Source organism: Apodemus sylvaticus, chromosome 22 (genome assembly GCF_947179515.1).
Source record: "Apodemus sylvaticus chromosome 22, mApoSyl1.1, whole genome shotgun sequence".
Lineage (NCBI taxonomy): Eukaryota > Metazoa > Chordata > Mammalia > Rodentia > Muridae > Apodemus > Apodemus sylvaticus.
Genome location: NC_067493.1, coordinates 58,569,403 through 58,585,105, shown reverse-complemented (window position 1 = coordinate 58,585,105; position 15,703 = coordinate 58,569,403). Strand labels below are relative to the sequence as shown.

Here is a 15,703-nt window from a genome sequence, read left to right as displayed (position 1 = left end):
TGTGTGTGTGTGTGTTTAAGTTTTTTTGAGACAGGTTTTCTCAGTGTTGTAGTCCTGGCTGTTCTTGGAACTCACTCTATAAATCAGGCTGGACTTGAACTCAGATCTGCCTGCCTCTGCCTCTGAAGTGCTGGGATTAAAGATGTGTAGCACCTCCACCCAGACTTCAGTTAAAATTTTTTTGTTTTGTTTTTCAAGACAGGGTTTCTCAGTGTTGTAGCCCAGGCTGTCCTGGAACTCACTCTGTAGACTAGGCTGGCCTCAAACTCAGAAATCTGCCTGCCTTTGCCTCCCAAGTGCTAGGATTAAAGGCATGTGCCACCACTGCCAGGCTCAGTTAAAATGTTATATATTAACTTTTTATTGTAGATTTTATTACATTTATTTACTTATTTATTTATTTTGTGTTGTGGTGTGTGTGTGTGTGTGTGTGTGTGTGTGTGTGTGCGTGTGTGTGCATGTACACATACATAATCAAGGATGCCACAGCATGTGGGTAAAATCCAGAGGACAATTTTCAGGAGTCATTTCTCTCCTTATATCATGTGGTTTCTAGAGATTCAACACCACACAGCAGTGTCCTTTCCTCTGAGCCATTTCACTGGCTCTGACTTACTTTCTTTCCTTCCTTCCTTCCTTCCTTCCTTCCTTCCTTCCTTCCTTCCTTCCTTCCTTCTTTCTTTCTTTCTTTCTTTCTTTCTTTCTTTCTTTCTTTCTTTCTTTCTTTCTTTCTTTCTTTCTTTCTTTCTTTCTTCTTTCTTTCTTTGTTCTTTCTTTCATTCTTTTTTTCTTTCTTTGTTCTTTCTTTCATTCTTTTGTTCTTTTGTTCTTTCGTTCTTTCTATAATTTATCATATCTACCATCTATCAATCTATCATCTATCTATCTATCTATCGTCTATCTATCATCTATCAATCAATCATCTATCATCTATCTATCTTTTACATATATTACATCCTGACTGCTGTTTCTCCTACCTCCACTCCTCCGTTATTCCTCCCAACCTCTCCTCCCCCCTAGATCTAGATCCACCCCTCTTCTGTTTCAAAGAGAGAAAGAGAGGGAGAGAGGGAGAGAGAGAGAGAGAGAGACAGACAGACAGACAGACAGACAGACACTCCTAGGGATATCAACCAACCAAACATGGCATAACAAATTACCGTAAGACTAGGCACAACACCTCATATCAAGGATGGATGAGGTGACCCAGTAGGAGAAGGGTCTCAAGTGCAGGCAAAAAGAGTCAGAGATAGCTCCCACTCCTTTGTTAGGGATCCCAAAATAACACCAAATTATGCAACCATAATGTATATGAAGAAGACCTGGCTCAGACCCATACAGGGTCCACGAGTGTGGCTTCAGTCCCTATGAGTTTCTATAAACCCTGCTTAGTTGATTAACCCCTCTGGCTCCTAGAATCCTTCCTCCCCCTCTTCTCTCCCTGTCTTTGCCTAGTGTTTGGTTGGGGTGTGGTGTCTCTGCATCTGTCTCTCTCGCAGGTGCTGGACCATGTTTCTCTGATGACCATTGGGCTAGGCGCACTTAGTCTTTTTTGTTTTGTTTTATTTTGTTTTGTTTTTTGGATTTGGTTTTTTTCAAGACAGGGTTTCTCTGTGTAGCCCTGGCTGTCCTGGAACTCACTATGTAGACCAGGCTGGTCTTGAACTCAGAAATCCACCTGCCTCTGCCTCTCTAAGTGCTGGGATTACTGCCTGGCAGACACTTAGTCTTATAAAGTTGTGTAGAGTAGCTGTACTGCCCTGGCTCATGGTCCCTTTGTCTGTCTTCTCTATCCTTGCCAGCCTGTGTCTTCTGACCTCACATCCAGTCTCATTCCAGGACACACTGCACAGGGGGTGGGTATGCTTGGAGCAACCCCAAGGATCTCCTGACCTTCTCTTCTTGTCTTCTCCAGGCCTTGCAAAGCCCATTGGGCTGGTGGAGGGACCAGGTGGCCTGGGCCAGGGAGGAGTGGCTGCCACTCTGCAAGATGACAGCCAAGAGGCCGAGGGCAAGTTCGAGGACTTTGGGTACAATGCACAGCTCAGTGACCGCATTTCCCTGGATAGGACCATCCCTGACTACAGGCCCAAGAGGTGAGCAACTTGGCCTTAGCAGCTGAGGGCTAGAGGTGGGGGCTCTGCTGTACAGGGTGTGGCTGCAGAACATCCCTCGGTCTCTTTGTGGCTCTGTCTCCCTCGATCCTTTTATCTCTGTATCTCTGTTTCTTCTGCCTTCCTCAGTCTTTCTACCTTTCTGTCTTTCTGTCTCTCTCTGTCTCTATCTCTCTCTGTCTCTCTCTCCCTGTCTCTATCTCTCTGTCTCTCTCCCTGTCTCTGTCTTTCTGTCTGTCTTTCTCCCTTCCTGTCTCTGCCTCTCTCTGCCTGTCTCTATCTCTCTTTCTGTCTCTATCTCTGTTTCTTTCTGTCTCTGTCTCTGTCTCTATCTCCCTGTCTCTGTCTCTCTGTATCTCTGCCTGTATCTACCTCTCTCCTTGTCTCTGTCTCTATGTCTCTGTCTCCATCCATGTCTCTGTCTCTCTGTCTCTCTCTTGTTTCTGTCTATGTTGGTCTCTATCTATCTATTTCTTTCTGTCTCTTCTCTCTGTCTCTCTCTCCCTGTCTCCATCTCTCTGTTTCTCCCTCCCTGTCTCTGCCTCTCTCTGCCTGTCTCTATCTCTGTTTCTTTCTGTCTCTGACTCTGTTTTTCTCTCTGTCTCTCTCCCTGTCTCTGTCTTTCTGTCTCTTCTTCCTTCTCCCTGTCTGTCTCTCTTGCCCCTCTTCTGTCTGCTATGTTCATCTTTTTGAGCCTTACCACACACACAGGATCAGTCCTCTTTCCCTTTGGTCTCAGAGGCTGGCAGTCTGGAGGTGGCTGGGCTATCTCTGTGAGTCCAGCTATAGCTGTGTGCATACACATATGCACACAGGCATGCAGAGGGCCTTAGGCACCTGAGCTAGAGGCCTTAGTCCCTGCTAAGTATGCTCTTCTCGCTGGCTTTTGCAGCTATTGCTGATGTGTGAGTACTGTTATTACTCAGTGAGCCTCCAGTGTCGGAAAGGTTTCAGCAGTCCTTCAGAGGGTGGGGCCATCTTCTTCCTCACCACAAAGATGCTTGTGTCTCAGGACTGGCTTCCTGTCCCTGATTATCATCTCAGTCCAAAAGCACACAGCGAGGCTGACCAGAGCTGAGCTTGAACAAATATCATGATAAGAGGACCAGCATCCATGACTTCAAGACTTTGAGTTGTCAGCAGCAAGCTGACTGCTCTTGAACTCCCTCACAGACCACCAGGACAGGAGACCTAGATATGGAAACTCTCAGCAGCACCTGATAACGAAGCTCAGGGCTCAGCACCTGCCAGATGCTTCTGGGGGCCTGATGAAGGGCAATGAGCAGTAGGTCTGTTTTCAGCTCCTCTACTGCCCAACGGACCTAAGGGCTAGAACTCCGGCAAGGAGCTTGCCCAGGAGGGTGGTGGAGCCAGGAAGAAGGTGAAATAAGAAGCTTGGAGAGGTGCCTCACCCGAGCAGTGGGTGCAGTGTGGGAGAAGAAAGCAGGGACCACCCCACCATCCGCCGAGTCTCTGAGCCTCAGATCTTCAGGCTGCTTTTGAGGACTTCCATCCCTCACCCCCAGTTTGCTCTGTGCTTGAGCCAAGGTGGTAAGATGGCCAAAGTCCAGAGTCCCAGCTGGCTGTGAACGCCCAGAATCTGGAGCCGTGTTTGAACCGCTCCCAGGATGGTGCCTGGGCCAGGGTGATCCTCCCAGCAGTGGAACGGAGACTGCACCTCCAGGATTATTCTGGTAGCTGTGCTATTTTTTTTTAAGTCCCAAAATAACCTGTATTTTTTTTCCATGCCTGATTCTCTTATTTTTGGGTACCTTTTGAAATTCAGAAGTTGAATTATTTACATCCCGAGACAGACCCAGGAAGCTAGCTAGCTGCTGCCTTCAAATCTGGGGTTACACAGAGGTTTATGGGCGCTCTCTCTCTGATGGTCATTCCCCTTCTCAGTGCATGAACCAAGGACAAGCATGTGCAGAACTTCATCACTCAGCTCTTGGACACACCCTCTTCCCATGTCCAGTTCCACGGAGTATGGCAGAAGGCCTGCTCCAGGTAATGCATGTGTGCCAGGCCTGGCCAATCAGAGCAAAGGCGTGATGGGAACTAGACCAGAGAGACTGAGCCACAGGCATGTTGGGGCTGCTAAGAAATAAAACAGGAGCAGGTAGGACATCTGAGCATGCAGGAGGATGGTCAAGGTGTTGTGGGTAGGCTCTGAGATGGTGCTTGAAGAGACAGCCACACATCCAGGGGGCTTAGCCCCTTCATGTCCTCTTTAGCTCTTGTGTGACTATACCACATGACGGCCCCCAACCTAGAATCTTTGAAGAGGCCTCCAAATTCCTGATCCTCCCCCATGACCCCAGAATCGTGGCAAGAAATGGCTATTGTATGAGTCACAACTTTAGGCTGCTGTGTGCGACCACAGAGGCTGCCATGTGCAGCCTGCGGGTAGGACATCAGAAGAGTAAGGTGAACACACAGGCTGTGTAGTCGGCACCTGTGAGCATTGCCCCACTCAGCAAACTTTCACACCTGTCTTTCACAGGTGTCTGAGGGTGGCTAAGTGGGAAAACGGATCATTGCAAGCTCAGCCCAAGCTCCCCCAAAGCTTTCTCTCTGTGATTTCCTCAAGGGCTTCACCCTCCCAGCACGGCCAGAACATGCTTCCAGGAGGAGCAGTCATGGCCATCAGAAACTGGGCTGCAGGTGTGTGTGCGTGTGTATGCACACGTGTGAGTGCGTTCTAGCACCCACGGGTGACGCCACCCACTCAGATGATTTCTCACACTTTCTTGTCTGTGCCATTGTTGGGCTCCTTTTGTCTGGGGGTGGACAGTTTTTCTAATTAAGCAGCAGCTTTAATTACGGCACAAAGTGCATCATGTAGATGCTGATTAGTAAGCCTGCCCCTGGGATGACGAAGGGAGCCTGGTAAATCCAAATTAAACAGTGTCATCAGAATGAACAGCGCTCCCCAGAAGCCTAGGCCGGCCGCAATGTCCCTCGCCTCCTGTTTGCGGTCTCCATGCATATTCATCGTCTGAGCCAGGAACAGCTTGGCTGTCAGCTCTGATAAGTGTGGACTGAGTGCATGACAAACAGAAAGCTGAGCTAGCTCCTCGGATTCAGGCTGGCAGATAGATCTGCACTGTCTACTGGACAAACCCCACCCTTGTTCTCTTGGTTCTTGTGAGGAACGGAGGTATTTTGGACACTGCAGATCTCAGGGCACTTAGGGTTCCCTGAGGATATGACCCTTGACCTGTGTTCTGTGGCACAGTGGTTTTGTCAGTTCATTTTCGTTTGGTGGTGGTTTTCTGGAGGATCTCCTCATGTAGTCCAGGCTGGGGTGAAATTCATAATCCTCCTGCCTCAGCCTTCTGAGTACTGGGATGGCAGGTCTGTGCCTCTACTCCTGGCTATGGTTTTTACTAAGAATGGAGCTGTGTCCTGAATGCACAGCTGGTCCTTACCAGCTTCCCCTGCCTAGGTCTACTCTCTTGTAGGGATGTATAGGACAACTGGAAGGACTTGCTTCCAAGAGCATCCAACCCAGAAACTGTCTCTGGTGCTCCAGAGATGTCCCTGATACCACATATTGGAGTTTTGAAACCTAATCTGACAATGGAAGTCACTGTCCTTACATCCTTAATGTGGACCACTGGAGTTAGAGTACTGGGCTGGCCCTAGGCTTCTCAGTGGCCAGAGTACACTGGCTATGGTATGCCTTCAGTCTTAGGTCTACAGTACAGCCACCCCCCTCTCCTGCTATGTGAGTTCTGACCAGGGTCCACTGAGCACCCACAGGCCCCTGTAGAGGGTCCTGGGCTAAGGCAGCAAGGAACTTAACACAACTGCTGAAAGTCAACAGAGAATATCAAGAGCTGAGCTGACCCAGAATATAATGTGTCATCTGGGCCTGGGAGATCTGCCAGCACCAGTGACCCAAAAATGGTTTGAGGGTTGCTACTGCCTGAAGGACAGGAGACATACCTACACCCCTGTGAGGCCAGAGGAGGCTGCCTGTCTCTGAGTGTCTGGTTCTACCACTAGCTTGAGGTTCCTCCCTGTTTCCCTTTGAGAGAGGGTGGTATGAGAGTGAGTGTTCTGTATGTGTCTATTACATCTGTGTGTCTCGCCTTCTGATGTGTGGTTGAAGTGTTGTGTCTATGTCTTCAAAGGGAGTTTGAACCTGTGAGAAGAGGGATGGTGGGCAGGACATGTGGGCTTGCTCTCAGCTTTTTGGTTCTCGTGACTTTCAGTCTTTGTGTGTAGACATGTGTCTGTGGCCATGTGTCTTGTCTGTAACTGTAGGGACAGGCACTGTGTAAATGTATGTGGCCCATATGTCATCAACATGCCAAGGAGAGAGGTCTTAGTGGGATGTGTCCGTGTCTCCAAACAAAATGCTGTGTGTACATGTGTGAATGTGAACATACATGTGTGGAAATGTGTACTCATCTGTGTGAGTGTGTGTGAGTGTGTGTGTGTGTGTGTGTGCATAGGTGTGGGTATATTGTAGGGAAGTATTGTCTCTAGCAACAGTGGACGGATGGACAGATGGGTGGATGGACGGATAGACAGACTGATGGACGGATGGATGGACTCAGTCTGTGAAAGACAATTTGATACAAGAGAGACCCTAGTCTCTGGGTTTGTACAGTCTCTTTCCTCTGGCCATGGAGCACTCCTCCTTTGCTTCTTAGATAGCAGTGAGAAGGCAGTAATACAGATGACTGCCTAGTTGAGGGTTTTGAACTCATGTGCGTGTTCCGCTTGGATGATCTTGTGTTTTGCAGCAAGGCAGGACTATGCCCTGCAGCGCGGCAGCAGCACAGTCCCCAAGGACTTGCCTTCCAAGAATCTACCCATACAATATTCCCAGAAATGAGAGCATCGTTTCCAAATGAGCAACTTTCTGTCTGCTGAGGCCCGGCTCGACATGAGACATGGGTCCCGTTGCTTCGCAGCCAGTGGCTCTCAGGAACACTTTGCTTCTTGTTATTTCCACAGTAGTTTCTCCAGGGCACAAGGGGCAGCCTGATGCATTTCCATTAGCACCAGTGATCTGGGCATCTGGGGAGAGGTGCTTCGGTTCTTGGCAAGTGCGCCACTTCTGTCGTCTCTCAGGCAGGATTCTCCTATTTCCCTCTTAGGAGCTTGAAGCTCTGTGGCACCTGGCCCCTTTAGCATACTTCCCAGCCTTGTCCTCATCCTCCTATCCAGCTCATGCTCAACCATGGGTTTGCAGAAACACCACTCTGTGCCAGCAATGGGAGAGGACACTGTCCACAGAAAAGCTATGGTGGGAAACTAGTTGGTTGATTGCTCATGGTTGAACACACTGCTTTATTCTGCTTGGAGATGGCACTACACAGAGTCCAGGAGTGGGAACAAAACATAGCCCCCATCTCCTGGCGCATGGCAGGCCAGAAAGGCAGTGTGGCTAACCATGAGAAGACCTAAGCTCTTATTTATTTCCTCTCTGACAAATATGATGCTACTGAACTTGGGAGGAGTCTCTGGCTCCCTCACACTCTGGCACGATGGAGTCACAGTTCATTCTTTTCTTTTCTTAGTCCTGGAGTCCCGGATGGTCCTGAGCATTTTCTCAGCACACACAGTACTCTAGGGAACCCACGGTTAGGAAGGGGCAGAGGGTGATTGAGACATTACCTCATGAACACTCTTTCACACATGCATCCCAGAGAACCACACTGACTCCATATTGTAAGCCATCATTTGTCTGAAGTCGGACAAGGTACCTCCAGGGCACATGACACGTAGCTCTCTGTAATACACAGTCGCAAGGACGTTTGTCAGACCCACATCAGTGTCCATAAGGAGGGGGCAGGACGTATAGAATGGGTTCAGCTTGGTGTCACATCTGAGCTTTCAAAAATGGGATATGGAAGCTGAGAGATGAGATGAACAGCGGGAGCTCAGGTGTGTGTGAGACAGGTGTGAGCCAGCAGCTACTCATTTCTATATTTCTTTTAAATACTTTTTTCTTTTTTTTTCTTTTTTTCTTTTCTTTCTTTTTCTTTTTTCTTTTCTTTTTTTTTTTTTTTTTGTTGTTGTTGTTGTTGTTGCTTTTTGTTTTTGGATTTGGTTTTTTCGAGACAGGGTTTCTCTGTATGGCCCTGGCTGTCCTGGAACTCACTCTGTAGACCAGGCTGGCCTCGAACTCAGAAATCCACCTGCCTCTGCCTCCCAGAATGCTGGAATTACAAGCGTGTGCCACCACTGCCCAGCTTTTTTTGTCCTTTTAAAAAAAGATTTATTTATTTATTTATTTTATGTATATGAGTGCACTATAGCTGTACAGATGGTTGTGAGCCATCATGTGCTTGCTTGGGAATTGAACTCAGGACCTCTGCTTGCTTTGGCCCAAAGATTTATTTATTGGGTTTTTTTGTTGTTGTTGTTTTTGTTTTTTGTTTGTTTGTTTGTTTTTTGGGTTTTTTTGGATTTGGTTTTTTCAAGACAAAGTTTCTCTATATAGCCCTGGCTGTCCTGGAACTCACTCTGTAGACCAGGCTGGCCTCAAACTCAGAAATCCGCCTGCCTCTGCCGCCCAGAGTGCTGGGATTACAGGCATGTGCCACCGCCGCCACTGCCACCACCACCTGACCTATTAATTGTTATATATAAGTACAATGGTACAATGTAGCTGTCTCCAGACACACCAGAAGAGAGCTTCAGATCTCATTACAGATGGTTGTGAGCCACCATGTGGTTGCTGGGATTTGAACTCAGGACCTTCAGAAGAGCAGTCAGTGCTCTTAACAGCTGAGCCATTTCTCCAGCCCTCTATATTTGTTTAAGGACTGTATAACACTGTTTGTTGTACCTGTCTGTCTGTTTTTATCTCTCTGTATTTCCCTCTGTCTCTTTCTCTCTTTTTTTGACTCTCTGTTACCTTGTCTTTATCTCTGACTATGTCTTTCTTGGAGAGAGTTATAAAATTAGGTCCAAGTCAGAATGAAGACATGTCCTACCATCTCTCCTAGAGTCTCCTAGCCATGAGGCCAGGTTCTGGCAAACAGGGTTACTGTTCTATCCTGCATGCCATCTCACACTGTGCTTCTGCTGGGCAGACATTTATTGGTGTCTGGGGTAGGCCCATTACCTTTCCACTCCTGGGAGACCCTGGTTCTTCTGTAGGTGATCAGTGCAGGTGTACAGTGTCCTGTGTCCACTTCCCAGCCCAGTGGATAGTGAATGTGAGAAGAGTCTAGCCTTCCTCGGTGGAGGCAGTGAGCCAAGGCTGGACCCCATGGACCAGGAGATAGAATCTCTCCCTCTCAACAGCCCCTGACAGGCTGAGGACCAGAGACAGGACACTCTCAAAGCACACACTCAAAAGAACCAGCCCTTGTGGGTGGAAGACTCTTTCGAGCAAGTTCACATGCCCATGGCCAAGTCCATGGGCTTCCAGACAACTAACCCAGAAACAGAAGGAGAATTAGTATGTTCCATCCCAGCGCAGCCAGCTACTGCCTCCCCATAGCACATAGCAGGACTTTTGCAGATGTTCAAATGGTATTTGGCCTGGATGTCCACCGTCATCCTCTCATGAAGGAGTAGGGGAAAAGACCCTGACAGAGGGCATGGGTGAGGGACATGGTCATGAGGTCTGTGTGCTGGATGAGTATTGTACATAATTGCCCTCAGAGTAAACCAAGCACTATCTCATGTGCAGAAGATGGTCCAAGCTGGGCTTCCTCACTGTTTAAATCTGCTCATGGAGGCCATTACAAGATGGCCACCTGAGTATCTAGTGTCTCCCTACCGCCTATTTGGTATGCTGTTATTCCACACGGCCCCAGGAAGGAACTGAAGTATATAGGGCCAGAAAAGACTGACAGAGGCTTCATCCGAGGCTTTCAAGTGTGGCCTTTTGAGAGTAGCACTCACAGCCTTGTAGGTAACCTGGTCCCTGTAAGAAAGCCCAGCTGGCTCCCCAGGGCAAACTTTAGTGGAACTGTGCCTGTTTGTTGTTGGAACCTTAGGAGAAGAAATAGACTTTATTTACATCCTGCATCTTCTCTTTAGGAAGGAACTTCAACAGCAATAAGGATAAATCATGGAATAGGAACTCTAGTGACAGACTCAGTGACAGGTGCCTGCACAGTTTTCTGGTGCAGGGAACAGTTGCACTTCCCTCACAGTGAGGCATGGGGGTCTCTTCTGGGTGACTGCAGCTCCTGCAAGCCCACTAATGTCTTCTCTGTTTCACATGCATTGCAAGTTCATGAAAATCATGCATTCAATTTTCTCCTTCCACGGATAAATGGACCTAGGTCTTCTTGTCAGGAAGCGTTTGTCTGACTGATGAAATCTCCATAGCTAAGCACGCACAATCCATATCAATGTGGTGCTACGCAGCACTTGTCCCTCGAAAGTCGCACAGGTGGCTCAAGATGTATGCAGCCTGGCCGCGAAGGTGGTGACTTGCTGGGGCAGGCTGGGTCCTTAACTATGCTGTGTACCGGGCATCCCTTCTGCACTCCTGACTCGGGTGACTTGTGTTTGAATCTCCGCAGCTGAGAGAAAGCATCCTCATCTCTAACAGGGGCCATTTGTGGCTCTTGGGCTGAAAAAGACTGAGTCCACAAAGAGTAACAGCGAGCAAATGTCTCGCCCCTGTTCTCAAGTGGTTTAAGAGCACCTTCGACTCTAACTCTCAGTCTGAGTGTGGCATGAACATTGCTGGTCCTAGTGCCACGGGCTGATGATCTGTGTCCCCTGAATTCTCTTTGAAACATTAACCTATAGGACTTCATATGCTTTACCTGGAAGCAGAGCTACTATGAGTGTGATTAGTTAAGGAGGGACCCCCCCCCCCAAATCCCATGTAAAGAGGAGGAGGCCAAGGTTGGATAGGAGGGTGCCTATTGTGCACCCCTGTGATTTTCTTTTCTCATGTATGTGTGTATATATATGTGTGTGTGAAATATATACATATGTATATAACATATACATATATGTATATGTGTGTGTGTATATATACACACACATACATATCTTAAATGACATTATCTATTTATTTGTGGGTTTGAAGGAACGTATGTCACAGCACATGTCTGGAAGTCAGAGGATAACTTGTAAAAATAATTTCTCCCAGCTTTGCCCTTCCCATTGCACCACCAGAGGCATAAGGCTTGCTCCCTACATCTTTCACACTGGACTCTTGTGGCACCCCAGCATTGTTCCCAACAGCCAGGTGGCTCCTGCCTAATTCATCCAGCTTAGCAGGCCTTGTTAGACAATTGTGCCAAGCTGTTCATGGCCTGTGTTACTGTCTGCCCAGATGGATGTCAGATGGCAGCTGTTAGTTGAGCAGAATCTATACAGGTTATCTAGGGTCTGCAACCTGTTCTTCCTGCTCTGAGACCATAGACACCACAAGAACTATACTAAGATTGAGCAGCACAGTGCCCTCCAACAGACCTCATGAACCTCTATGCTCTAACCCTAAACCTAATGCAACTACTAACCCCTAACCCCAAACCCTCGCCCAAAACCCTAACCCCAACCCTAAACCCAACCCCTAACCCTAACCCTAACCTTAACCCTAACCTGTTAAGCATCCTGCAGTATAAAAGGTTTAAACTGGGTGAGCAGAGGCTCAGCGTGTGAGAAGCTGCAGCTTCCAAAGGTTGTCTCTCTTGTGGTGTTTCTTGGTTTCCACTGACTGCCTTGTTTCTGCCCTTCTGCTGGCTTCATGGTCTAGAACCTGCCAGGTTGGCCTCCCACAGTGACCACCATGGTCCCAGCTTCCCACTGCACCCCTGGTGACCACCATGCCTCCCACAGGTGCAGACAGATAACATATTCAGAAGACCTGCCCCAGATCTCCGTGGTCTTCATCTTTGTCAACGAGGCCCTTTCAGTCATCCTGCGTTCTGTACACAGTGTGGTCAACCATACACCCTCCCAGCTCCTGAAGGAAGTCATCCTGGTGGATGACAACAGCGACAATGGTGAGTGGAGAGCACACGGCTTTGATGCCTGAAGGGCAGTGCTGTCGAGCACGTGTGGCTTTGCAGCTGTGGACCAGCTCTTGGGTGTATGAATTCCTGTGGGCATCCCAGCCAAAGGCTTCTAACAAGGGGCTTGGAGCCATAGAGTTGAGTTGCTAAGTGGTGCTAAGCTTGGAGGTGCAGCCTGGGAAAGCAGCTTGCTGAACGTCCTCCCGTCTTCGGCTACCTTCAGCAACACATGGGCTTCTGGGCTGTGACCCTTTGCTCTGTCTTTGTGTTGCTGGCACACGGTCCTCTGTGCTCCTTCCTCTCAAGGCCACACCAATGGGCCTGCATTAGTTACTTTACAGATTTCTGAGGTGGAGTAGCTAAAGGAAGGGCCTGCTTTGGTTCACAGTTTGAGGCTATGGTGCAGCATGATGAGGAAGGCATGGGGCAGAAGACGCAGAAGCAGCTAGTCACATCCACATTCAGAAAGCAGAGAAGGCCAATGCTGGTGCTTAGCTCATTTCTCCTGTCTTATTTAGTCCAGGACTCCTGTCAATGGGCAGTGCCGCCCACAGTTAGAATGGGCCTCCTGCCTCAACTAACCCAATCTAGAAACTTCCTCATTTACTGTTTTAACCATTTTTTAAAAAGATTTATTTAGCCGGGCGGTGGTGGCACACGCCTGTAATCCCAGCACTTGGGAAGCAGAGGCAGGCAGATTTCTGAGTTCGAGGCCAGTCTGGTCCACAGAGTGAGTTTCAGGACAGCCAGGGCTATACAGAGAAACACTGTCTCAAAAAAAAAAAACAAATCCAAAAAACCAAAAAAAAAAAAAAAAGATTTATTTATTATATTAAGTACATGGTGACTGTCTTCAGACACCAGAAGAGGGTGTCTGATCTCTTTATGAATAGTTGTCAGTGGGTGCTGGGATTTGAACTCATGACCTTCAGAAGAGTAGTCAGTGCTCTTACCCACTGAGCCATCTCTCCAACCTCAATCTTTATAATACTGTGGAGTTGCTGGGACTAGAACCCAGGACCTCAGGAAGAGCAGTCAGAGCTCTTAGTCACTGATGATCTTAGTTCAATGATATTGAGGATATCCATGTTGGACAACCACCACTTCTACATCAAAACTATTGGCAGGGTCGGGGGGGGGGGGGGGTTGAGGTGTCTTTTAAGACTCATTCTGTAGCCCAGGCTAGTTTGGGACTCATTACATAGCCTAAGCTGATCCCAGACTCACAGAGATCCTCCTGCCTCACCTGCATGAGTTCTGGGATCACAGGCCTAGGCCACTATGTTATGGCCACAGAATTCTTTTATCATCCCAAACTGAATGTGTTGTCACAGAAACCAGTGACTTACCTGTTCCAGCGACCAGCACCTTCCTACTACCCCTCCATGGATTTGACACCTATATACATGTCAGAAAGACAAAAAAATTTTTAAAAAACTACTATCTGTTAGTGTCTGGTGTGTGTCACTTTTAATGTGTCACAGTCCCTCCATATTTCAGCAGTATCAGGGTGTCCTATCTCATCACCAAGTGATGCCCTTGTGTAGAGGGACCTTGCTGGCTGTTCTCCCCACCAGCACAGGGGTTCATTCCTGTGTGTAAAGATATGGCTGACCATACCCTCATCTGCACGAGGTCTACATTCTTGCATGTAGTGAAACTGCCGGTTTTGCTAGCTACACTGCCTTTATCACTTGATCTGAACTGTTCTTATTTTTTTCCTTTGCTCCCTTTCCCCAGATTCATAGGACTGGGGTACTGTCCAGTATGTTGGATCTCAGATCCCAACCCAATGTGACTTCGCAGTACTTTTCTGAAACTCCAGTTTGGGAACAGGGCTCAACCATCCCAGACATGGCTCAGGCTCTTGCCAGTGCAGCATGCTAACACACACGTCTTTTCCCCTTCAGTGGAACTCAAGTTCAATCTGGACCAGTATGTTCACAAAAGGTACCCAGGCCTTGTGAAGGTCGTGCGCAATGGCCGTCGGGAAGGTCTGATCCGTGCCCGGCTGCAGGGATGGAAGGTGGCCACAGCTCCCATTGTTGGCTTCTTTGATGCCCACGTGGAGTTCAACACTGGCTGGTAAGGGTTGGGGTGTGTGAACATCCTGTGTGGATTCAGATTAGTCAGCATGTAAGGCTGAACGGGGGTGAGGGGATGGGGGGGGGAGTGGGGGTGCTGTGATTCTGGAGGTTACCAGAGATGGTCTCTGCAGCCATTTGGCATAAGAGGAAGTATCTTCTTGACCTCGTGGAAAATTCTAGATCCAGGAACTACTTCTTATTCAGGGAAAGGATTGGGCTTTCCTGTGGCCCAATGGGGCCCTGTGGCCAGGAGGTGAAGAGGCATCCCGCAACTGTGGTCAAAAGCCAATAGGTTTGCAAGGTATTCATTATAGGAGCAATCTATCTCTCCAGTGCGGATTGGGAACCTGCAGTCCACAGAGGCAGGGACCTTAGACCAGAGCAGGGCTGTGTAAGCCCAAGATGTCCACAGGGGCTGAATGGCCCAGCAAATCTGTCCTGGGATTACTCATATTTTTTTCAGCAAAGGATGTCTTGAGGACAATGTCTTTGTCCAGCAAGTGACACATCCTGAAGAAGCAATGTCAGAGGCTTGGTGCCAGAGCTGGCTCCTTGTTCCATACTGCTAGAAAAGAGCATGCTCCTCCTGCTGGCCCTGGGCAGGAACTGGGCAGACAGAACAACGGGGAGCTTCTTGCTTCAGTGAGGCCCTCATCTGGTGACCAGGGTCCCCAGCTATTAATCTATGTGGGTTGTGCTGTACCTATGTGTGTGACTAGCAAAGGTCTCCTATGGTCTTTGTGTCTCATATGGAGAAGAGGGCATTAGAATCCCTACTTGTGGTTCTGCTCTGGAACTCAGTCTCTGTGCTTGACGAGATCACAGAGTGGTACCTGCTGTCACATATATGCATGTCACATAAGCATCTGGGACCATAAGCCAAAATGCCAAGACTACTTTAGGGCGAGGTGTTGTAAGAAGTGAGAGTGGGTACCATGGGGTACAGAGAGCAGGGTAGGGCAGAAGGGAGGTGGCCTGTAATAGTACTGCCCCAGGGACACTACCACCAAAGCCCCTCACCAGCTGCTGAACATAGCTGGGGTTTGTACTCTGCCAGCTCGGGCACTCTGATCAAGGTGCTTTGGAGCTGGTCCCTCTGAGGCTCTAGAGAAGTTCTTGTCCTCTCTCAGCTCCTGGTGGCCAGGTGTCTGTCTCTCAGTATGTGGCTTCTACATGGTTAGAACCCTGGTCACTGGCTCTGCCAGAAAGTCCCTGTGCCAAACCTGAGCCTTAGAGTCTCTCATGGTCCACAGTTGTGATGGTTTGTATATGCTTGGCTCAGGGGCTGGCACTATTAGGAGACATAGCCTTGTGGGAGTAGGTGTGTCACTGTGGGCAAGGACTTTGAGACCCTCATCCTAGCTGCCTGGAAGTCAGTTTTCTGCTAACTGCCTTCAGAGCAAGAGGTAGAACTCTCAGCTCCTCTGGCCCCACATCTGCCTGGATGCTGCCATGCTCCTGCCCTGATGATACTGGACTGAACCTCTGAACCTGTAAGTCAGCCCCAATTAAATGTCATCCTTATAAGAGTTGCCTTGGTCTT

The 15,703-nt window shown here is 48.6% G+C and overlaps 1 protein-coding gene across 1 annotated transcript in view; it reads left to right on the top strand.

Annotated features, from left to right (window-relative positions):
- Galnt9 (polypeptide N-acetylgalactosaminyltransferase 9) overlaps nt 1-15,703 on the top strand; it is an 82,503-nt gene that overhangs the window by 35,862 nt on the left and 30,938 nt on the right. Inside the window, exons 2-4 of the mRNA XM_052168211.1 lie at nt 1,916-2,096; nt 11,898-12,064; nt 13,984-14,158. Of these exons, the coding sequence (XP_052024171.1) occupies nt 1,916-2,096; nt 11,898-12,064; nt 13,984-14,158 (523 nt within the window). The remainder of the gene's footprint in view (nt 1-1,915; nt 2,097-11,897; nt 12,065-13,983; nt 14,159-15,703) is intronic.